This window comes from Fukomys damarensis, unplaced genomic scaffold (assembly GCF_012274545.1).
Source record: "Fukomys damarensis isolate Sample0158 unplaced genomic scaffold, DMR_v1.0_HiC HiC_scaffold_19, whole genome shotgun sequence".
Lineage (NCBI taxonomy): Eukaryota > Metazoa > Chordata > Mammalia > Rodentia > Bathyergidae > Fukomys > Fukomys damarensis.
This window is the reverse complement of record NW_022900931.1, coordinates 33,966,238-33,991,342: the sequence shown is the minus strand read 5'-3', so window position 1 is coordinate 33,991,342 and position 25,105 is coordinate 33,966,238. Positions and strand designations below refer to the sequence as shown.

Sequence of the window (25,105 nt, the reverse complement as noted above, 5' to 3'; positions counted from 1 at the left end):
GCATAGGAATGCAGAATCAGAAGCAATGCTTAGAGTAAATTCTGGGAACAGTAATCACGTGGATATAATCTAGGTCTTCGCAAAGAGGTAATGATTCCAATGAGGCAGAGCCAAGTGAGGATCATCCATCTCCTGGTGGTTTCTGGTTGCCTTTGAAGGTTTCTGAGCAGAGACATGACATAATGCAATGCACCGCCCTGTGTTCCCTAAATAGGGAACATCACCGAGAGATTACTTTCCCCTCTAGAAGATTAAAAGTACAGACAGTGGCCCATGGGGAGCCAGTGGAAGGCGATTCCAATCTGGTTCTGTCTACTCAGTTTCTTGCCGGTGTTCTGAAGCCTTCAAACCATCCAGATGGTCTGCTTCCACCGACTGACTTTTAAAAATAAGTGATTTATGCTTCAGATCCATCAAGGGATTGTATTTCTTATCTCACTCACAAAGAGGGGAGGGAAGGAAAGGATACCATAAATTTGTGTATTGAACATTTGGCAAGTATGCGAATAAGAGGATGCTTTCCTGAGTCCTGAAGGCCCCAGGCTCCCTTTTTTGGCTGCAAGTTGGCGTTTGGGGAAGCTCTCTTTCTGCACATTCCAAACTATGAGACACAACAACGAAGTCAGCATTTTCCATCAGATTGAGCCAAAGCAAAGAGGTTAGAAGCTGAAGCTCATTAGGATTCAGACAACAGCTCGTCTGACTCCTGCTCTGTGCCACATCCTGGGATAGCAAAGCTTCCCAGGTCCCACTGAAGGCACGGAGAGGGTGGGGAGCGGGAAGAGGATGTCAGGGAGAAAAGAAGAGGGGAGGGTGCAGGGCAGGAGGACTTTCGGAGCAGAATGTGGCAGCAGCTCCTATGGCCTCGCAGCGACCAGGCCCATGCTGGCCGCCTTTTTCGTCCTCACAGCCACACTGACGGACATCAGGGGCTCTCTTCTGTGGTCAAAGGAATAGGTGCTGGGGACACAGCTGCTGGGAAAGGCACGGGGTGAGTGCCAGTCCAGCACCCGTGGTTCCAAAGCATCTCCTGGCACGAAGCAGCAGAGAAGCCGCGTCAGGAGGAGCCTTGGGCCCAGCGCAGGGCGGCCCCTGAGGCCCAGGGCAGGCAGATCCCAGTGGGGCCTGGAAGGAAGCTGGAGGGGAGGTCATGCTGTGTGCCCAATGCACAAACCCAGTGCCTCTGTAAGCAAGGAAGAACCGTCTGGAAGAGAAAGTCGGTTTGTAAGAAAGCAGAAGCTGAGCAGAGGCCAGGAGGGATTCGTCAGGGATGAGGCAGGGACAGGGGTGGGGTGGTGGGGTAGGTGGTGGTGACGGAGACGATGATGGCGTAACAGGGCGAATGTGCTTGATGCCGTAAAATGCTCAACCACGATGAAGATGGTCCATTTATGCTCTGGATACTTTACCACAATACAAAAAAATACTGGTTTTCAACAGTCCCAGAGGTTGGTTGTACCACAGCATAAATGTACTGACACTGCTGAACCGTACACTTAGACTGGTTAAGAGGCTAAGTTTTGTCTTACACTTACTTTACCACAATAAACAGTCATATAAACAGAACTGGCTCTGCACTGGTCAGTGAAGGCCAGCGGGGAAGGGCTTCCTCTTTCCGGGGCAGTGCGGGTGACCTCACCGTAGGCAGGCACGAGCTGCCTTGGGGACAGGAGCACAGCACAGGGGCGGCTCAGCCCAGAGGATGGATAAAGTTTACCAGGCCCAAGGTCACCTCCTCTCAGACTCCTGCGGAATCTGATGTGCATTAATTCTGAGTTTTCAAAGCTCCGACCGACATCCTGCCTCACTTAAGTTGCCTCCTTAATTCGTTTTAAATCGAATCCCCAGACTGCTCACCAGGGGGATTATAGGAGGAGATGAGAACGGTGGTTTTAAGCTTTATTTTTCGGATGACTAAAACCAAGTCCCAGGAGAGCATCATAGCGCGCACTTTGCTGTGTTGTTCTGAGAGGGGCTGGTCCGCAGGAGGGTGCCTGTGTCTGGCTCGGCCTGCCTCCCACACCTCCCTTTGCACACCACTCTGCCTTATTTTAAGACCTCCAGTCTCCCCTAGAAGCCAGCCTGTCAAGCACCGGGACATAATCTTTTAAGACAGATGTCTGATTTCCAATTCAAGCCCCATCTCTTAGCACAAGGCTTCAGGCAAGGGGCTTCAGCTCTCAGAGCTTCATTTTTATCATCTATAAAACAAGGGAGAAAGCAGAAAGTGCCCTGTGGATTCAGTGCAAAATTTAACAGAATATGCCCCAAACTCCTAGCGCTGTGCCCGGTACACTAAACGCTCAATAAATAGTATCTTTAACACCAGAATGCATGAAGAGGTCCCAAGTCTAGGGCGCTGTCTAGGGTAGATAACCACACCCTCCCGCAGCCCAAGCTAGCTCCAAACTGTCTGCCTCTCACGTCCCAAAGCCTCAGCCTGCTTTCCAACAGCTCCCTTCTCCCTGGCCAGTGCACAGTCTTGTAAACCCTTCCAGAACCACTGGTGGAGACTGTGACTGGTGGCTGGGAAGCCGAGATTCCACTTGTCACCAGGCTCCCGGCCACTGCCCTCCTCTGGGTGAGTCCCAGTCTTTACTGAGCAAAGCTTTTCTTACCTAAAATGGCAACTGTAAAGTCGCTGTGATCCCGGCAGGATGAGGAACTGAGCACAGCACATGTCCCTGGGAGCTCAATGCCAGCTCAGTGGAGCTACAGGTTCATGCTGAGCAGGTAGAGAAGGCGCCAACTGGATGTGGGAGAAACGCAAGCAGGTGCCACGAAGCCCCGCAAAGACCGAGGCTCTGAAAAGATGCCTCATTTTTCGTCACATGAGGGAAGCGTGTACGAGTGCACCATCTGTGTAAAAACGTAAGCATCGCACAGAGTCCTGGACCCCTCCACAGAGACGACTGTGCTCACTGTAAAGACCATTCCAGACCACCGACTGGTCCCACACACACGTAACACAGATCTGCCAAAAAGAGTGAAGTGAGCTTTCTTTTCCATAAGTGGTATTATAATGCTCTAAAACTCAATAGGTTTTGTTTGTTTTCACTTGAAAATATGTATTGGAGATTTTTCCTTTCCCTTTTCACAGCTCAAACTGCACACAGTATTACACAAAGTCGATGGGCTGTAGCTCATTTATCTGTTTGCTCTTTTCTGAGACAAGGCCTCGCTATGTATTCCAGGCCAGCCTCTTAGTATGTAGTTCAGGCTGTCCTCGAACTTATGGCAGTCCTCCAGCCTCAGCCTCCCAAGCACTGGGATGTGCCACCATGCCTGGCCAAAGCAAACAAACCAAAAAAGTTCACTTACTGATGGGCATTAAAGTTGTTCCTACGTTTTTTGGTCTGCAGGGAACATCCTTGTTTATACCCCTTGTGAACATCTGTGCATATTTTCCTACACAGATAATGAGAAGAGAGAAAAACACAACATTTATAGGTTAAATCCACAATGAAACATAAAATTTTATGGCTTTATTCCCTGACCAGGAATAAAAGAAAGATAGAATCAAGTATGTACTTAAAAATAATGGACAGGGAGGCTGCTCGGAGATAGGGAAGTGCATACTTTGAAGTAATTTTTGTAACAATCAAGTATTAGTCTCTGGTTTTTGATCCATTGAACATATGCATGGGACGATATTGGTGTCATCTATATTTTAAGATCTTCATAGAACCTTTGTGTATTTTAAAAGTTTTGGCCAAGAATTTTTTTGAAAACAAATCTTATCACGTATTGCGGAACTAACAAAAGCCATACAGTGTTGGCAAACTGACCCATAGCTAAACAGAACAAAGCAGGTCTGATCATACCTTATTCTGGATCACAGGAAGAAGAGGCAGGACAAGTGGGTGGGAAGAGCACACTGGTGCCTCGGTTCACAAACACTTTTGTTTCCGAACACTTTGGCTCTCAAACAGAAGTATTTGGCAAACTCTTGTTTTTGTTTGTGAACTCTGTATCAGGTGACAAACAAAACCATAGCTCTCTTTCCTGAATGAACATGAACATGGCCATCTTTTCCAGAATTACAGAATGAATCAAGTTTGTGAACTGAGGTGCCACTGTGTTGGATAAAATGTGGGTGGGTAATTGGTTTGTTGTTTGGGAGAGTTCGGTTTATGTGATCACTTCATATCATGTATACATTAAAGAAAAATTCTAAGAAATTTTATTTATTTCTAACCCTTGTCATTTCACTTTCACGTGTTCATCCTAAAGAAATAATTCTGAAAAATGTAATGTATCCTTTAATATTACGTAAAATAGTACAAAGCACAGAGACAGCTTGAGAGCCCAACACAGAGCACCATTAACTAAGTTAAATTAACAACGAGGTAGTTGTGACCATTTGACTCATGAAACTCCTGAGTTCCAATGAGTTTTGGGTAGCAGAAACTTTGAGGAGCAAAGTTCACCCACAAAACAAAGCCACTGTGTTTTAAGAAGCAGGGATCAGCAAATGGCAGAATAGGATGCTACAGCATTTATCTCCCCGGCAGAAACCTCAATCGGAACAATCTCCCTGAACAAAAATAATTCCCCAAGACACAAGGAAACCAGATGAATGATCACAGTATCCAGATATTGAGTTTACAAAGAATAACCAACCTCAGCCCTCAGACCCTTGCAAAAAGTTGAATGAAAAGGTCTACTCATGTCATGGAACTAGCATTAATCTGATACAAGAGCCAGACCAGGGCACTACAAAAAAAATAAAGCAGGCCAACATTTCTAATGAAAATAAATGCAAAAATCTGCAACAAAAATGCTAGCAAACCACCTTTCAGCCAGCACTGCCCTCTTCCTAAGATGTGATTTACACAAAGGGAAGAGGAGGGGAACCCAATATGTGTTCTCTGGGCCTTTTAGTAAGTGTAGGGTTGTTCTTTGGCCATATACACGCACATCTACAAAAAGGATGAGATTACTGGCATCGAGGGAGTGGGTACTGTTCAAAAAGGCATGCCAGCTGGGTGTGGTGGCGCACACCTGTAACCCTAGCACTCAGGAGGCTGAGGCAGGAGGATCGCCATGAGTTTGAGGCCAGCCTGGGCTACACAGTGATTTCAAGGCCAGCCTGAACTACCTAGTGAGACTCTATGTAAAAAAAAAAAAAAAAAAGGGCAGGGGGAATGCCACACAAGTATTACCATGGTGAAAGTGGAAGACTCTACGGGGTCACCCAGCATTGCTGTAAACAAGCAAGTGAAGGGCAAGATACTCGCTAAGAGGATTAATGTGCATATTGCGTATTAAGCATATTAAACACTGTAAGAGTTAAGACAGCTCCCTGAAAGAAAAATTAGAAAAAGAAGGAAGCCAAAGAGAAAGGTAGCTGGGTTCAGCTGAGTGCCAGCAGGCCCCACCCAGAGAAGCACATGTAGAACAAGGCGGCTGCCAGAACCTGTTCCCGATGAATTCAGGGCATGAGCTGGGGGTGCAGCTCTGCCATTCAGCACCCAAGCAGCAGCTCAGTGTTCTAGTCCCTGCTTAAAGACGAAAAGCATCCTGACTTATAAGAAGACAGGCGTATGGTGCCTTTACCTCCAAGGAACAAATATTTGGAACAGGGTCCCACTGTACCTACTTAGTTGTGTCAGGTTTTTACTCTTCGTTGGTTTTCTTGCTGAATGATGTGAGGTATTATGCAGATGCATGCCCCAAGGAGTATATTTATGACATATTCATTCTGGCTTGAAGATCCTCTAAATCACTATGGGCCAAAGCTGTGTCAAAATAAATGGAAGTCAGTGTATGGCATTTCAGTTCAATAAATTGTTTAAAGCACCCTGAAAATCACTAGCAAACCAAATTGAACAGCACATTGAAAAGACCACGCTTTATGGCCAACTGGGATTTATCCTAGGGATGCACGGCTCATTCAAATCAGTAAATGAGATGGCACCACGTTAACAGAATGAAGCACAAATAAGCCTCATGATTATTTCGACAGGTGCAGAAAATGTACTTGACAAAAATCAACATCCTTTCATGATAAAAACTCTTCACAAATTAGGTACAGCAGGGATGGTCTTCGACACAGCGAAGGCCACATATGACAGACCCACAGTTAACATCATGCTCAGTGATGAAAAGGTGAATACTTTCCTTCTAAGATCAGGAACAGCACAGAGGTGTCCACCTCACTGCTTCTGTTCACCGTGACACTGCACCCTAGCTCGGACAGGCACTAGAAGGAAAGCCATGTAAATTAGTGAGGAACAAATTGAATTGCCTGTTTGCAAGGATCTTATATAGAAAACTCCAAAGGCTCCACACAAAAAGAAAAACTATTTGAATTAGTAAATGAATTCAGCGGAGTTGGAGGACCCAAAAGTCAGTAGTATTTCTATGTTCAATAACACCCAAAGCAGCTCAGAAAGAATTCGAGAAAATGATCCAATTTACAGTAGTTATAAAAATGAAATTGTCAGGAATAAATTTAACCAAGGAGGTAAAAGATACCTACAAGGACTATTATTAAAACACTGATGAAAGAAATTGAAGATGACACAAAAAATGGAAAGATATCCCATATCAGTGGGAGAATATGTTTACATGTTCATATTACCCAAAATAATCTACAGCTTCATTGCAATTCCTATCAAAATTCCAGGGACTTTTCTATAGAAATAGAAAAAAACAATCCTAAGATTTGTGTGGAACCATGAAATACCCCCATTAGCCAAAGCAATCCTGAGCAAAAAGAACATAGCTCAAGATGTCACATCGTCTGACCTCAAAATATACTACAAAGCTACTGTATGTGAAAACAGCATGGCATCGGCATAAAAATAAAACATCCTGAACGATGTAGAGAGCCCAGAAATAAACTCACTTAACAATTTCATTTTTGATACTGATGCCAAGATTATGCAGTGAAGAAAGGATAGTCTCCAATAAATGGCACTGGGAGAACTGGGTATCCACACACAGAAAAATGAAATTAGTCCCCAAACCCCCACTATTTAAAAAAATCAACTCAATGTGGATCAAAGATTTAAATGAAACACCTTACTCTAAAAAATTACAGCAATATATAGAAGGTTCTATAACATTGGTCTGGGCAAAGACTTTTTGGATATAACCTTAAAAATACATGTGACAAACTAAAAGTAGACAAAATGGGAGTATATCAAACTAAAAGGCGTCTGCATGGCCAAGGAAACAATCACTGAAGAGATAAATGAAAGAATGGGAGAAAATACGGTACCTATAAACCAGACATCTGCTAAGGGGCTAATTTCCAAAATATACAAGTAGTTCAACCCCAAGAAAGCAACTCAGAAATATGGGCAAAGAAGAAGACACACACACACACACACACACACACGGCTAAGAGGTGCGTTTAACATCACTGCTCACCAGAGAAAAGCCAGTCAAAACCATGGATTTATCCCTCACTCCGGCTGGAATGGCTGTTTTCAAAAAGATGAGAGGTAAATGTTGCTATGGATATGGCCAACAGCAGGGAGTCTTGTACACTTGGTGGGAAACAGCTGTAAATAAGTACCACCATTGTGGAAAACTGCATGGAGGCTCCTCAAAAAAGTAAAATGAATCCACACCATAGGAATCCAGACCACACCAAAGGGCCTAGCAATCCCACCACTACCTAAAATAAAATGCATAGGCGTGTGGAGGGAAATGGAGTCCATGTCAGTATGTACAGCCCTGTTCACTGCTGCATTATAGCCCAGATAGAGAATCAATCTGTGGACATCCACAGCTGATGGACAGAGTAAGGGATGGATGGGTGCAGAGATATATAGACACTGATATACATTACTATTCTGCCTTTAAAAAGCAGGAAAGCTTGTCATCTCAAGCAATATGAATAAACTTGGAGGACATTACGTTAAGTAAAATAAGCCAGGCATAAAAGGATGAATACGACATGACCTCATGTGTATGTGGCATCTAGAAAAGTTGATCGTGTAGAGACAGAAAAGAGGATAGTATTTATAAGGGGTGAGACGTTGGTCCAAGGATACAAAATTTCAGATAGAATAAGTCCAAGAGATCTGTTGTACATTATAGTGATCACCTTTATCATAATCTACGATATACCTGAAAATCACTAACAGATTTTAACCTCATTACAAAAAGTATGCAAAGTAATGCATGTCCCTTAATTTAGCAATGTCACACTGTATAAATGTTTCAAGACAGTGCAACAATAAATAATACAATTGTATTTGGCAATATATATTTAATTTTTTAACATTAAAAGTAAATCCCAGGGATCTCATCTTATTAAAAAGCTTCTTCACTGCAAAAGAAACCATCAACAGAATTAAAAGACAACCTGCAATGTGGGAAAAACTCTTACCAGCTGCTCCTCAGACAAAGGACTATTATCTAGAATATATAAAGAACTCAAAACAATCAGCCCCCCCAAATATAAGGACCCAGTTCAAAAATGGACATCCGAAATGAACAGACATTTCTCAAAGAAGTAAAACAGCAAGTAAATATATGAAAAAATGTTTCACATCACTGGTCATTCGAGAGATGCAGATGAAAACAACACTGAGATTCCACCTCACCCCACAAAGAACGGCTGCTATCAAGAAATCACTCAACAACAAATGTTGGCAGGGTTGTGGGGAGAAAGGAACCATTCTCCATTGTTGGTGGGAGGGCACACTAGTGCAACCACTATGGAAATCAATATGGAGATACCTCAAAGAGCTGGGACGAGAGGTTCCATTTGACCCAGCCATCCCTCTGCTGGGTATCTTTCCAAAAGAATTAAAAGAATCATAACACAATGATATATGCACACCTATGTTTATAGTGGCACAGTTTGTAATAGCTAATACTTGGAAACAGCCCATTTGCCCATCAGTTGGAAACCAGATAAAGAAGATGTGGTTTTTCTATAAAATGGAATACTACTCAGCCATAAAGAATGAGAAATTAGAGTCATTCATAGGAAAATGGATACATATTGAGGATATACTCCTAAGTGAAATAAATAAGTCACACATATAAATACTGAATAGTTTCTCTGGTGTGAATAAACTATAATAGTACATAAGATCCTAATGAGATAACTGACAATGTGAAATAGGAAGAAAAGGGCTAAAAGTGTAGGGAAAGTAGGAAGGGTAAGAGAAAGGTAGTAAGAGAAAGAAAAAAAATAGGAGAAAATGAAAAAATGGAAGTAAAATATTTGTAAATGGGGAGGGGAGGAGGTGGTGAAGGGACAGCAGGGCTAAGGGGCAAAAATGAGAACCAAGACCTGTCATGTAAAGGTACAAGATCCCAATAATGAACGTAACTGTACTGTATCCCTAAAATGTACCAATAAACTCAATGAGGAAAAAAAAAAGTAAATCCCATGTGTTTATAACTGTCTTAACAAAATCATAGCAGTAAAGAAATCAGAGGGTCCTTGAGTGGTGAGATTATAGGTGACTTTTTCTATTTTTCTGTAGTTTCCAAGTTTTAAGAACAATGGCCATATAATAGCTGTATAATTCATTACTCTATTCAGATAGTGCCCTTTGAGGGCTTACTGTATGTCTGGCATAGCATTAGCCACCAGGGCTGCAGCACTCAAATGAGATATACAGGCCTCGTTTCATTGTGAAACAAAGACACAACTGTGAACCAAACCCGATAATGATGCTGGGTACAGAAGCGGGGTGACGACCTTGACTCGGGGAAGCCACTTGAGGGGAGACACAGGAACCAAGAACGTGAGCCTTCCACATCTTGGGACAGCATTCCAGAAAGCCGAGACAGCAAACTGTTGAAGAAATGGCTAGGAACAATGTAGGGTTTTTTGTATAATGGAATAATAATTAAGGTATTTTTAACTTTTCTTCTCAGAGACAATATCCATTTTTCATTTGTCACAAGGTCTGGCCCAAACCACGTAGTGGGTAGGGTCCTGTAATCTATGCCGGCCACACAGAAACTTCCCCTGACCATGTTATTAAAGCTTTCATGTTTGCCAGGACTTGTGCCAGACACCCAGCCAGGAAGGACAGCCCTCGAATTGGCAGAAACACGTGTCACTGTGCTTCAGTGTCTGTTGTCTGCTGTTACAGCTTTTTCCATAATATTTTAACCAAAGGAAACACTAACCAAGGATGGACTCTAGGATACAGCATTAGAAGCTGAGCCTGGGAGTATGGAATAACACCCACAGTTAACATTTAGGAAGTCACCAAATGCGCCTCTCTGATTCTGTCAGCACGGTAACTCTAAGGAAGGGGAGCAGGGCCAGGGATTTAGTTCAGTGGTGCCGCTGCCTTCCTCGCAAGCACAAGGTCCTGAGTTTGATCCCTGGTACCAAAAAAACAAAAACAAACAAACAAACAAAAAAGGGAAGGACAGCAGCCACACTCGAAGCAAGTCTTGCTAAATCACACCCCGGCTCTCACTGAAGGAGAGACAGCTCCCCGGCCACATCAGTTTGCTAAATCACACCCCGGCTCTCACTGAAGGAGAGACAGCTCCCCGGCCACATCAATTTCTGGACCATGTAGTTCAGTAGCAGAAACTCCTGTGTCTGGGCTTTATAAACTCCCACAGTCTCTCGGTGGAGTCAGGCCCTGGCCATGTGGACGTGTCCTCAGTGGTACGCTCACAGCTCGTAAATTTCCATCACATTCCCCAGCAGGGCAGATGGCAGCAGCTCTGGGCATTTTTGTTTCCAGCAGTGGTGGTGCCATGAAGAAAAGCACAGTCTGGCCTGGCCCTTTGCTGCCGTTTTCAGTTACAGCTGGAAACTGAACCACGATTGCCAGAAACCCAAAGCTGTGAAAAGCATCTGATCAAAGGTGGGTCACGCTGACCACATTCATGGGGTGGTTAGGGACAGATCGGTCGCTGGTCCAGGATGCCCAGCCTCAGTAGACCTGGTACCCTGGACACCTGGTCCATGACACCACCTGACTGCACTCGGCAGCCTCATTACCATGACCTGACACCATCAGGGACTGTCTACAACTCCCCCTGGCTGAGTTCAGGGGCCCACAGCCTGATGACGACTGAAGATAACAGCAGTGGCCCGAGGTATGTTGCTGAAAGGGCCGATGGGTGGTGCTCTGCTCGCTCAGCCAGGGCTGGGATGCTGAAGGCCAGCACAGGATTGGATACGCGGCCCCACTTCCCAGTGGTGGCAAGGCCAGCTGCTGGGGTTGGGGGAGAAGGCTACACCATCAGATCCTCTCACTCCTCCTCCCCTGCAGCCCGACACACTGTGGAGGCTGGCGTTCAGATCTTCACAGAATCGGAGGTTCCAGTGACCGTGAATGACAGCCATCCCTCCTAAGGGCACGTCCGCATCAGCCGGCCTGCAGGGGGAGTGTGTGCTCTGGCTGTTTTCAGGGCAGAGAAAAGAATTAGTGGCCATGACTGACAGAGGACTCAGATGCCCACGAAGGCTTTACACATTCAGATCCAACTTCGGGAAGATGCTTTCCCAAGTCATAGCTGGGGAACTGTGAGGGTCCAAGGTCACTACCTGGATGGAGCCTTCATGTAGACAGTGCCCCATCTACCATGATGGTTTTTCGACTTGATTTCTGGGAATCTTAAAAATAAAAAAGGTGAACCATCCTCCTTCACACTTCATCTGGGACCCTTCTCTCCGCTGTGGGTTGGGTCAACAGTGGGAATTAAGTCACCTACTCACCCAGGGATCCAATTCAGCCTTCCCTCCCCTTGGTAGATCTAGAAAAGCACTGGGGTTGCAGTCAGCTTTCCACGACCTAGTGGTTCCCAGCCTGCTTCGCATCGAGGACAAGAGAAAATATCTGCACAGCTTCCGGGGAAGACACAAGCTGCTCAGAGCTGAAGGGTCCCTCTGGCAAGTCCACCCTAGTTCCCTGCTGGGAAGCTCTGACACAGCCCCATAGGGCAGGCGAAGCAAAGTGACAGAGCTCTGCTCAGTGCTGGGCCAGTGCGCCCAGCTGGGTTAATGAGTAGTCCACCAGAGGAAGACAGTCGGCGGTTACTTCTTGACTCTTATCTGACCCCCCCAGAAAACCACCTGGGGTTCCCACGCATGCACCTCATGCATGTGAGATGAATATCCTGTAGAGCCCACGTTGTAGCAGATTTCTCTGAAGACGCAGCTTTGTTATTTCCCCATGCTTCAGGGGCTCAAAGGCTGGGAGAGAGACCCGTCAAAAGTGCATAAAGGAATGGTACACTGGACAGTGGGACCGGAGAGAGATTGCAGGACTCCTCCGGGAGAAGTAGGGGATGCTGCACCGACATGGCTCTTGAACCAAGGGCTGGAGCGGAAGGAGAAGCTGGTCAGGTGATAAAGGGCTCGGCAGAGACTTTCTAAGCAGAAGGAAGAGTCTGTGCCAAGACAGACTCTTCAGAATCCTGTGTGGTCACGGGGGAGCAGCTCCACCAGCGAGTGTCAAGTGCAGGATGAGTAAAAGCTTCAGGTATGGCGCTCAGGATGAATAAGAGTAAAAGCTGCCTTCAGTGTTCATGCCGGGTCTGTTATCCGATTTAACCGTCACAGCGCTTCTGCAGAAGAGGCATCACCATGCCCGTTTCATCTGTGAGGACACTGAGCTAAGGCAGGTTTATTGGCTTAAGCAGAGCCCCACTATCAGACGGATAACGGGGCACCGGGGCTCCATCCTCCTCCGACTCTGACAGAAGCTGCAGTAGAAGGTGAGGGGCCCAATCCTACGAGCTAGGACTCAACTGTGCTTTGCCGGACTTGGAAACTCCTTCGTATCCACGACGCTTAGCTGTCTCCTCCCTGGGCAGCATGGCAGACAGGGAAGTGGGAGAAGCACCTCGGGCTGGACCCGCCAGGCCGAGTGGGGGGCCACTGGGGCTCCTTCAGCAGTGCTCCCCCATGGGGCGAGCTCCTGCCTGACTCTTCACCCTCTCTTCTCCATAAGCCACAGCCTGCTGGGCTCATGCTTGCTTCACCTGGCTCCTGGCACCGAAGCAGAGATCTTATTATTGACTTTGGGTGGAGCAGAGATCCCACTGCCAAGTCAGATACCATCGGAGGCTCGGATTATTCTCCAGAGTCCTCAGGACTGCCCTGCTGTCACTTCCAGGGGTGTGTGGGGGAGTCCTCTGCAGTCCCCGGTGCCGTCCAGCCTGGTCCTGTGTCCTGAATTCATGCGCTCTCCTGGGCACCTCTGCTCACATCTCTGTCTCTACAGGGATTCAAAGGATGGGGACCAGAGCCGCACTTCCAGCCTGGCACAGAAAATGCCGGGAGAACTGTTCCCTCCAAGCCCACCTAAAGGTTGGCTGTTGCTTCTGCACCTCCATTTGCCTTAGGGCCCTCTACAGGTTAGGGAAACACTTGTAGACCACATGGCCACTGTCACAACTGCTCAGCTCTGCCACTGTAGCACAAAAGCCACTAACGTTTAAATGTAGCTGTGTTCTAATAAAACTTTATTCACAAAAACAGCTGGTAGGCTGGATTTGGCTGTTGGCCATAGTTTGTGGATCACAACTATAGTTTTTCCTCACCTTTTCCCATCCTTCTCATTTTTGAACCCCAAGAACAAGAATGAAGTGTTACCAAAAAAATAAAAATAAAAAGGCAAGCTATTCATCTTTGTTGTTGCTTTGGACTGTCTTCCCCTGACTTTACATTTCAGAAAGTACACTCTGTCTTGATAGGTGAACATTTAAATTGAAACCATCTGTGAAGGCCAGAGTCTTCTCAATGAGTCCTGAAATAGTGTTTAAATACTTTTTCTTTAGCTTGATACAAAGCTTATTGGTATATTGCAGATTGGTTGAGGAAACTTCCTGCACCATACAATGCTAGGCATAGAAAAATAAGTACTTCCTGCTAAAAGGATGTAAGGTGACAGAGGTGATTCTACATGGAAACATAGATACATTTCCTTACGCTCTCAAGAGCTGGCCTGTGAAGCCTGGCGTGATGGCACTTGCCTGTAATCCCAGCGGTCTAGGAGGGTGTGGCAGGAGGACCACAAGTTCAAAACCAGGCTGGTCTACTTAGTAACTTAACAAGACCCTGACTCAAAATGAAAAATAAAAAGGGCTGGGGATGTGGCTTAATGGGAAAGCCCTGATTTCAATCTCCAGTACTGCAAACAAACAAAAACTAAAATAAACAGGAAAACTTCCGGTCAAGGTACAGGTGTGGCACTCCCACAGGTTCTGCTTATCCTTGGAGACAGGTGACTGAAAGTCATGTTCAGATCACCCAGCCTCAAGGACACGTAAGTGCCAGTCCTGCCGTCCCTCTCCCTCAGCCTGTGGTCACAGGTTAGGGCGAGAGCTGAGGGACAGCTCGTGACCCAGCACCTTGGGGTTCATGGCTGAGGGTGGGGCCATCAAAGCGCCTCCCCAGCTTCCATGGAAATAGCTCACCAGAAGAAGTGTATGTATTATTGCTGGAAAATAGTCATGGTAGAATGTGACGGGAAAAAATTAGAACAGGAAATCTAACAACGTGATTCCAATTCTGTGTAAATGTTTTATCTGTTCACCTACACTCACAGAAACAATCCGAGGAAGAAACATATACAAAGCAGTGCCTATCCCTAGGTAATAGAGTTACTGATGATTTAAAAAAAATTTTTTTAGAAAAAAATAAGGTTCTCTACAATCAGCAAGTTGTTTTTAGTTTTTTGAAGGTTTTTTTTTTCAAAGTCAAGGAAGAATGAATACCCCAGCCTGGATTTTGTCTCACTGAAAATAAAAAAGCACAGTCCTCTGTGGCAATCTGCCCATCTGTCCTAGAGCAGGCATCCGGCTAGCCACATGGAGACTTCCAGAGAAAAGCTCTGCCACCAAAGAAAGGTGGAGATGCTTCTCCACCTCCGTCCATCAGAAGCGGGAGGGTGTGGCTTTGAGGCTGACCTCTTGGACTGTTGACTTTTCTTCATGGAAAATGTGGCAGTACCTGCTTCAGCCGGATCTAGCCCTTTCCCCTCATCTGTTTACGAAAAAAATACCACAGAGCTAAGTGAGCAAATACCATGTCTAGGATTTTTCCCCCAGCAGTTTTAAAAGGAGGTTGATTCAATTTGGACAGCATTTCAGGAGAGAGAGTTTCCTCCAGAAACACATGCATTTGAAAGCATAGTGCTCCTCTAGAAATTCTTATAAAAACAGGATTTTCTTTGGGAGTGACAGCCATGATTCCAGAGGTTCCCTTTGGATACCATCAGCCAGGGCATCACTATTTCACGGTGTCACCTCAACTCTGTCTGAGGCTTCCCCTCTTTGGAGGCCAAGATGGAGAAGTCTGCGAAGTAAGGAGTCCTGGGTCATGGCTGGCTATTGTGCCACTGGACAGGCCATCGGAGTTCTTGGATGTCTTTTTTCCAGCCACTCACATTAAAGAGAAGCTATGAGGACCACAGTTCCTTCTGCGCTGAGCTGTGCTCTGGAGTTTATCATTTGCATCTTAATGATACCCCCGCACCCACAGCACTTCAAGGTGTCCCTCTGTCCTCCTCGGCATCCCCAGGTCCGTGTTGTCTGGCTGGAGAAGTTCCTCCTCCAGAGCGGGAGCTGCTGGCTAGGGCCAGTGGGAGGGCTGTGGAGAGTGCTGGTGCCTCAGAAAGAGCTCTGTTCACAAGTGACTGTGTAAGCTCCACCAACCCACTAGGTTTGTTTTGACTTATTTTAAAATATAACTTTTGAAAAATGTCATAAACATGCCTTCAATTTCTCTATGATATGTTCCACTATAGTACTGAGTTCTAAGCAGCCATGTAAAAACCCAATACTGCACACTCTTATTTTACTTTTTTTTTTTTGCAGTAGGGATTGAATTGACAAATCTTTTTGTTTTACTGGACTTCACTTACCTTTTCTTGGTCAAAGAATCTACTGTAACTTCCAGAAAGATCATGACTTAATGAGTATGGCCATGGTGCTTATCCTAATTACTTGGCCACATCAAACCCTCAGTAAGCTACCTAGGTCATACTTAATCACAGAGAACAGAAATAACATGAGTTCCCAAGGAATTTCCTAAACCCACCTTCTCTTCTTTTTGAGGAGGTCTCGTTATGGCTGGAAGAAGGCAGGGTTGTGAGTGTGGTCTCCCAGGGACATTCCTAGGATCCCTTTTAATGAAGCCTTTTATCAAATGACAGGAGCTTGCAGTGAACTCTTCATTTCACTCACATTTTTTAATGAATATCTAAAATATCCAGGGCAACATGGAAGCAGCAACCAACACGAAGTAGCCAGTGGTGGCGAACCGATGGCACGCACCATGCATCTGGCCATTTGTTATCACCGGAAGCTCTAAAAGGTTTGCCATCACGATAGGGAGTTTGCGATCTGTCGAGAACATCAGAGACTTATTCTCTCTAGGGTGAGGAACTACCTGGTACTCTGTAGACCCTGGAGGAGGACACACTTTGCACAGTGGAGGACCCCACGGAAGGCACACGAAAGTAGGCCCACAGAGTGCTAGGAAACACAGCATTCCAGGCAGAGGCCTAATATGCGGGGTGTGCTGGAGGAACTACCAGGAACAAACCAGGCTTGCTTTGTGCATGAAGCAGGTGAAGCAGTAAGAGGAGCAGTAAGACTGATGAGCTGTAAGAGGTACAGGCTGTGTCCATACAAGTTTCCAGAGACTTAACTCTGTAATAATGGCTGACAGAGGCCATCTGCTATGTACCAGCACTTGGTTCTGAGTACTTTTCAGGTACAACTCATTTAATCCTTGTGTTAATCGCTCTATCACTGTGGCAAAATACCTGAGAAAAGCTAATTAAAGGGGGTCCATGACCTCAAGGCTGAGAAGCTGCCTAAGGTCATCCCTCTGCGAAACCCAAGAGGCAGGACCTGAAACCAAAGTAGCCTGGCTGGGGAGTCTTCACCATACTGCATTGCAGGACAAGTTCCTCCCTTGGTGTCCACGGGGACCATTTCCAGGACCTCATAAACCTGCACACGTTCAAGTCTCTGACCTGAAATGGCACGTCGGTACAATCTACACATTCTCTAATCATCTCCAGACTGCTTATAACACCTAACAATGAAAATGCTGTGTCAATAGCTCTACGTTGCTTAGGGAGTAGTGACGAGGAGACTCTACACATGTTCAGCAGACACAATCTCAAATGTCTTAACTACAGGTAGGCATTGTAGGGCATGCATGTAATCCTAGCAATGAGAGGCTGAGGAAGGAGGATTCCAAGTTTGGGCCCAGCCTGGGCAACTAAGCAACTTAGGCCCTGCCTCAAAATAAAGAGCTGGGGTTGGAGCTCACTGCCAAGGCCCCGGGTGCCATCCACAGTACCGTACAACAAAAATACAAATGAGACACAAGGCCAGCAACCCAGAAGCAAACAGTGCTGGGGAGAGACAAGGATCTGTGGACAGGCCCACGGCTGGGTTTGTCTATACAGATGGACCCAAGGCACTGCTTGGCCTGCAGCAAATTCAAGTTCTTCATTTTGTAACTTTCTCGAATTTCTTTTACCAAATTCTTTCCATCTGTGGTTGGTTGACTCTGTGGATGCAGAATCCATGGAGTCAGAACCTTCCAATAAGGAGGAGCAACTGTATTTCCAGCCAGGGGGAGACTTCCTCTGGGAGCAGCTCTCCATAACATAGAGCAGGAAGGAGAAAGACTGGAGGCGAGAAGACTGTGTGTCTGTGCAAAATACTAGCGCGAGATACAGAATTCAAAAGGTGCACAAGAGCACACAGCGGAATAAGTCTCGTCACTCCTGTCCCCCCTGCTCCCTGGATGCAGTCACAGTCGCCATTTTCTTGAACCTGCGCAGAGACAGTGCACACGTATCTGAGCGCAGCTACACACGGGCATGTTTTACACTCTGACGTCACCGCTGCCATATTTTCTCACATCAACACAACCCTCGGTGACCACGATGCGGCCAGCACACGCGCTGCCTCGCTCTCAAGGACGCCGGCCTTCCCATCCTGTAAGGATTCGCAGTAATTCACTGAACCACGCCTCTCCGGATGGGCATGTTAGATGGCTTTCACCTGGTAAAATAAATCATGCTGTAATGTACACATAGCGGTTCGCACACGGGAGATTCCTTCTGTGAGAACAAGTCCCAGAATTATTAGATCAAAGGGTATCTGCAGCTTTCATGTTGATTACAGCTAAATTTCTCTTCATCCAGGTCTACAGTCTGTCCAGCACCTGTTTCCTCAAATCCCGACTTTTTAATATGTCAAAAGTAGTAATTGAACCTGTCTTTAACTTGCTTTTAGCTTATCACGAGTGGAGCTGAGAATCTGCGTATTTCAGGAGAGTTACGTTCTCTCTCCTGTGAACTACGTATAGTATATCCTTGGGTGCTCTTCTCTTTCAGGCTCTTCTTTTACTGAGCAAGGAGATCCTTTTTGCTGTGACAAATATTTAGAATATCTTTTAAAAAGAAGACCCTCCACCGAAGCCTGTGAAGCTCTGCGTGCTTGAGCGGGGAGCGGGCTCGCAGTCTGGGTCAGGTGGTCCCGGGCCGGGGCAGTCAGGGATGCTGGTGGAGCAGAGACCGCAGACTCACCTCCTCTCCCGCGTCTCTGTCCCCAGCTCCTGTGCTCCTCCGTGCAGAAGGCCCTCTTTGAGGAGGAGGACCACGTCAAGAAACTGCAGCAGAAGGTGGCCGCCCTGGAGAAGCGGAACAAGCAGCTGCGCGAGCGGGTGAAGAGGGTCAAGCGGTCGCTGAGGCAGGCCCGGAAGTACGGGCGCGGCCTGGAGCTGGACAACCAGAAGCTGAGCGAGAAGCTGGCCGCAGTCGGGGCGCTTCCGCACATCAACGCCCTGGGGCGCGAGCCCGCGCGCGCCCCCTACCTGCGCGGGTAGTAGGTGCAGGGGCGGCTGGGCCCACACCAGTCCGGGAGGGCTCGGGGAAAGACGGGCTTTCGTACGTGCACTTGTTCCATACTGTATAGACATCTCCTGTAGCGTCTCACCGGATAGGATGGCGGTCTTGCTTTCTCCTCGGGTGCCGCCTCTTCAGTGTGGGGCCTGAGGTCCAGGGGCAGCGGGACGCTTGAGGGCTGTGTGCTTGTCCGGGGTCTGGCCTCAGCGCCTGGGAGCAGCTTAGGAAGTGCCCTGGCCGGGGCGCGCGCTTCAGTGCACAGGCATCCAGGGCACAGCCCTGGCTTCTCACACTGTGGCTCCCGACACCTGGGCCCAGCCAGCCTGTGCCGAGGGCCCCGCCGAAGTAGGACGTGAAACCTTTGGCGCCCCTTGGCCCACATCCTTACTCCGGCGGCCCCCACCTCCCCAGCTGAGGCAGGTCGGGCCTCAGTGAGCTCATGGCAGACAGGGAGTGGATTCTGCGTGGGAAGCTGGCAATTAGCCAAGATGAACTGCAGTTGGTTCCCACCATCGGCTCCAGGGCTACCCCGATCAGTGGGCGCTCTAGGTTGTCTCGTCGGGAGGGCAGTTGCTTCTGTGGGGCTACCGCACTCCATCAGGCTCTGTCTGAATCAGCATTTAGCTCAGCCACTGCTAAATATTAACTTCTTGTTTGCCCATAATTGCTTCCAAAGTCTGTGTTTGAGGTGAGCTGCCCCAATTCACCGTTTCTGTTCCACAAAGACTCCTCCCTACCCGCGGGATCAGTGACCGCACTGCATCTCCTCCCAGGCTCCCAGAGGGCTTTTTCCAGAGGTTCCAACATCTGCTTCTTTATGCACCCCCTCCGCGGCCACGCCCGACAGTCACAGCTGCACAGCAGCACACCTGCCATGACAGGTCCTTAGGCAGGCAGAACCACTGACCTTCAGGAAGAGGCTTTCCAGGCAGCAGAAGTACACGCACAGCATTCACACCTCACGCCACTCATCACAGGCACAGCTGCCCCACTCCCAGCTGCCTTTCTAAGAAGTCAGCCTCCCTTGGTTATCGTCTGATAATGGCCCCCCCAAACCGAGGTCCCTTCCCTCCTGTCCCACCTGTGGAAGCCACTGACCCCGCATCAGGATCTGATACCCCAAGACCACTGCGGGCCGGCTGGGTGGAGGATGACACTTTCTCACTGGAAATGGCAGGTGCTGTCGCGCTGCCTGTCCCCTGCCATTCGGAAGACCAGGTGCTTCTTGCTGTGGCAGTCAGTCTAGGGAGATGAGCTTGTGTGCCCTGAGTTGTAGCGGCAGGCTGCCACCGCAGGGGGAGAAGTCTGTGCCCTGGATAGGATCGGAACTACTATCCAGGGCACCTGGCTACCAAACTTCCGCCCCGTCTTCTCAGCTCTGATCTGCGTGGAATGCTGCCATAGAAGGTATATCATCTACTTTACCCTTCCCAAGACATTTCATTAATGTAGTTTTGCTTCTAGCCAAGTGAAGTGGAAGTCTAGGGGTGATGTATAGGCGGAGCTTGGAGAACCCTTATGTTCTGCTTTTTCAATAAACACGAGCGGCAATTTCAACCACAATGACGAGGCAGTGGATGTTTCTTTGGGGTCTGGGAGGTTTTGGGATCTCTAGCTTTGCCTGGAGCAGTGATCTAGATCTTTTGGAGAAAATGCCTGTGAGTCGCACCTGGGGCACTGAGGAGACTGAGTTCAAGGCTGCTCTGCTGTCCCCAGCGGGATGTGGCCTGAGGCTCCATCCCTGGGTCCCCACCTCTCTGCAAACCCACAGGAAAGGCAGGGTTATGCTGCCATGTTCCTCACCAGTACAAGTGGTGTCATTAATCAATGTCTTCAGAACCGCCCTGAGGTCTGCTGCCAAAGAAGGCTCCCTGGGTCCCCATATCGGCCGCCTTGTCATCTTACCACAGCCCTTGCCACCTGTTAATTATGCGGCTAGGAACTTTTTATACCTCCTAAAATGCCAACTGCAAGAATCATTCAGAACTTCACATCCTCTCACCAGCCTGTTCTAGCGCCTTCTCCAAAACACAGCCCACTGTTTAGTTTCTCTCTGTGGCACAAGGAGCCCAAGTGACTTTACCAAAATCACACCCCAGGGAGAGGCAGAGGGAACCGAGGATCCTTAGACTGCAGTCCCCAGAGGTCACAAGCTGGTGGCACGTGGAGTATGGGGTGAGCTTTCTGTGGCCGTCATGGTGCATGAGGATATGAATGCCTTCAACAAGACGCCCCTCTCAGAGGCTACTGTCTCTGCAGCTAGAGTGTTTTACTTTAAAACAGTTTATTACCAGGTTGCACTGCACACCGAGGACACCTGCCTGGCAGCAGAAAGTGGGCAGAAACCCCAATCACAACGACTTTGAATCAGATGGCTCAGCAACAATTTGCATTTTTGTTTACTTGAATCTGGCGTCTTGCATATGCTAAGCAAGAGCTCTACCAGTGAGCTGAATCCTCAGCACCTAAGGTTAATATTCTATGATGTTTTTTTTTTAAAAAAAATCAAGAACCCAGCAGGCATTAGGCTCTTTCACAATCTTATCTCAATTGATTCTTAGCAATTTAAAAATACAGATCCCAATCCCTATTCACCAAGGGGGATCTGAAGCCTCAAGAAATTAAAGTGCCCAAAGTACGCAGCTACACAGGTGGTGAGACGGGGTCCACGCCCACCTCACTTCTCTCTCCTTTCAACATTGTTTCTATCGGTCCTGGCTCACCTGTACCAGATCAGCATTACTCCTCACCCGAAGTCTGATGGAGGTTTTCAAATGCGTGGTTCAGGGTCCGATACACGCCACTCAGTAGTATTACCATAATTTGTAGTAGTATTATAACAATTTGTATTGTTAATATTCGCCACGGTGCATGTCATGATGGCAGAATCTGGTAGGATTCCATATGACTTTCTTGTCAATCTTTAAATCTTTGGTCCCTGTTTCTCTATTCACCAAGAACTTTCTAGGCCTTTCTCGTTTTCTTTCTTCCTGACAGGCCCTCTGCCTTTCAATCACACAGTGGCTTCTTCTCCGAGAATTACCACGGAAACAGTGCCCCTTGGCGTGTGTTCCCTCAACCCCCTCCCTGCACGGTCTGGTCCGGCCCAGCCCTCTCACTTCACTTCCCTGCTGGCCACCTTCAGGGTTGACAAGATGGCCTTTTCCCATTACACAGGAATTCATACTGAGCCCCTAAAGCCTGCTGCTTGGGTCAGAATGCGTCCTCTACAAGCTGGTGTTGGAAATGATCCCCAAATGCATAGGGTGATGGCACACGGAAGTGATTAGGGTAAGATGAAGTCACAAGGGTGGTCCCTTGGGAAGGGATTCGAGATTTTCTAAAAAGAAGAAGCTGGTACCTGGCTGTCTCTCCGTGTGACCCATCATGAGAGGCTTGTACCAGAGGCCAAGCAGATACTCCTTACTCTTGAACATCTTGCCCTCCAAAACCGTGAGCCGAAGACAATTCTGCTCTTTGTAAATTACACTCTCAGGTATTTTGTTACAGAGATGAAACATGGGCTGAGCTACCTGGCTTCCACAATCCTCTTTTATCATAAATCTCTCCCTCTTCGGGAACACTTGTCCTTATGCTCTAGCCACATGCAGAGCTACTCATCCTACAAAAAGACCAGAACACACTGACCACAAGCACAAGGGCAGCAATCTATGGCCCTGCTTCTCCCTGGGAGTCATTACGCTAGCTCTGTCCCTTAATCTATAATGAAATTTTTTGCAGTACTTGTGATTGAACACAAGACCTCCCCCTGACCTACATCCTCAGCCCTTCATAAAAAAAAATTTTTTTTAAATTGTGAAATATGGTCTGAGTTGCTGTTTCCAGGTCTGGGTTCAAACTTGCAGCCCTCCTGTGTTAGCCTCCAGAGTGTCAGGATTCTGGTCATGCACCATCGCACCCAGCCCTGTGATGGGAATTTGTGCCAGGTACAAGTGCAGACTTCCATCTATGTACTTCCTGTGCACCTCCTCGGCCCATCGGAACCAGTATTATCTGTATCACTGCTCTCCAGGGGGCAGCAGCTAAAGATAGTCCCCACATGATCTTCTCAAACTATAAATCTGAAGCACCTGACATGATTACCCACTTATTACTATAACTTTGTTCCCTCCCCTTTTTTTTGGTACCAGGGATCAAACTCAGGACTTTGAGCTTGTGAGACAGGTGGAGGAACCACTGAGCTAAATCCCCAGCCCTCTACCTCCCTTTTTTATATCCCTACTCTTCCCTCCCATCTCTCTGGCCACTGTCAAACCATTCTACTAGCTCTCTCCACATAACCTAAATCTACCAATTAAACAAGTAACAATATACAAATTCTATGTCTGCAGTTATTGAAAGTGTAGATGAATGGTTCCCAGTAGAACTTTCTACAATAATGGTGAAAATATATATATATATATATATATATACACATGTGTGTGCTGTCCAAGATGGTGGCTATCATCTTTAGCTATTAAAATATGATTAATGTTACAAGAGAACTGAATTTTCAATTAAATTTTAATTACTCAATTTATGTAACCACATAAGAATAGTGGCAATCATGTCTGATAGCCAGATTTAAAAAATGCCTTAGCATTTTTAGAGACAGCAGCTTCACAGTATCTGTTCTTCCAGTAGGATCCCAATGTATTGTGGGTAGTGATGCACCAAGTCACAACAGAACTACATATCCAGGCTATAGTTTTGAGCCTTTCACTGAGTGATCAATGCAATGTAAGGAGTAGCTACTGGAGAGATCTTATAGGAAAACTAAAGTGTGCCCAGTTAGCTAGGAGATATTCTTTGTGCCCTTCTCTCCTTTTCTCTTCTTCCTCTTTCCTTAAACTTGTATGTGATGGCTGGAGCACTAAGAGATATCTTGTGACATAAAGCAATCATTTGGGCAGAAACCATGTGCTATGATATATGACAAAGAAAAGAGCTAAAGCAGCAAAGCCTGTAACAACAATGCAGAGTTACCTGACCAGCCCTGAAATACTTACAGCTTGGGTTTACCATCTATATAAGAGAAAAACCTCTGCCCTGAGTCACTGTTATTTCAGGTGTCTGTCATTCCTGGTTCAGTAACTGGTACCGGAAGTGGTTACAAGTAACATACTTCAAAGCAACTGGAATCCAGAAAGAACTATCTAACTTGATTTGTTGTGAAAATAAAATTCTGATTAGCTCTGGAGAATGGGACACTGAACTATGGAGTTGAATATTTTTCTAGTTGTACTAGAGAATAAAAAAAAAACAGAAAGAACAGGCTTAAGGTTTTAAATTTTTTTATATAAACTCAGAAAATTTCAGTTATTTAATCACAACGCCAACATAGCCAAAAAACAGATACAAGGACACCTTAGGTTGAAGTCATACCCTTAGTAGAACTCACAAGAAAATCTCATGAAACAAGAATGGCTCCAAAAAAATCTCACTGGAGACATTAAGTTTGATTACTCTGGCCTATACATCTTACTGATCTCTCCAGCTCTGCTAGCAGAAGCAGCAACTCCTTCCCAGTCTGAGGAAACATCCCATTTTGCTTAATAACCATGTAATTAGTTCTTTTATAAAGAGCCTGATATCTTCCTGCCACACCCTCTGAACTGGCTCCATACCTTGCAGACCCCAATGCAGAAAGACAATTCTGAGTTTCTTGTTTAAAAGATGTTGAGAATTTCAAGCAGTGACAACAAAGCACGACACCAAGTGTGACACCTTTCTGAACAGGAGGCTCAGTGTGACTGCACTGGTCATGGGCCCATGACATTGGCTCTACTCACCCTACCTACAGAGCTGTTATTAGAGTAATTGCATATGAGGCTTATCACAAAATCATGCTTGGAAAAAAGTTAGTATACCAAAAAAACAAGTTCAGTATTTTGCTAATTTACATTGGTTAAAGCCTAGGGACTATATGGTGGGAATGGATATTCAGTGTCTCTCCTAGGGGGAAATCTAATTTTAGACTACACAGAATTTATTGTGCATCTGAAAGAGCTTCTACATTCACTATGATGACTGGTTCAAGCAACTGGGAATTATTCCAAATGTTTGTTCAGCTACTTAAAATCTGGACTCCACAGTATGATGCTGGATTAAATTGAGGTACCAGAAATTCCTAGGTATAATTTAGGTAAAATAATTCAAAGTATTAGAGAGATTAGGCTCTAGCTGTAACCTAGGCTCCCAGTCCCGAGAAGACCTGGAACTTTGCTTCTGAAAATGTGTGTTGGCATCCTTGAAAAGCACAAAGGTAGGATGGC

General features: G+C 46.5%; 1 protein-coding gene across 1 annotated transcript in view; it reads left to right on the top strand.

The window, feature by feature from the left end:
• Positions 1–19,767, top strand: part of Ccdc3 (coiled-coil domain containing 3) — a gene marked incomplete at its 5' end in the record, with an annotated part of 88,907 nt that extends 69,140 nt beyond the window's left edge. The window contains one exon of the mRNA XM_033765960.1: positions 18,539–19,767. Within this exon, the coding sequence (XP_033621851.1) occupies positions 18,539–18,811 (273 nt within the window). The remainder of the gene's footprint in view (positions 1–18,538) is intronic.
• Positions 19,768–25,105: the final 5,338 nt, after the last annotated feature.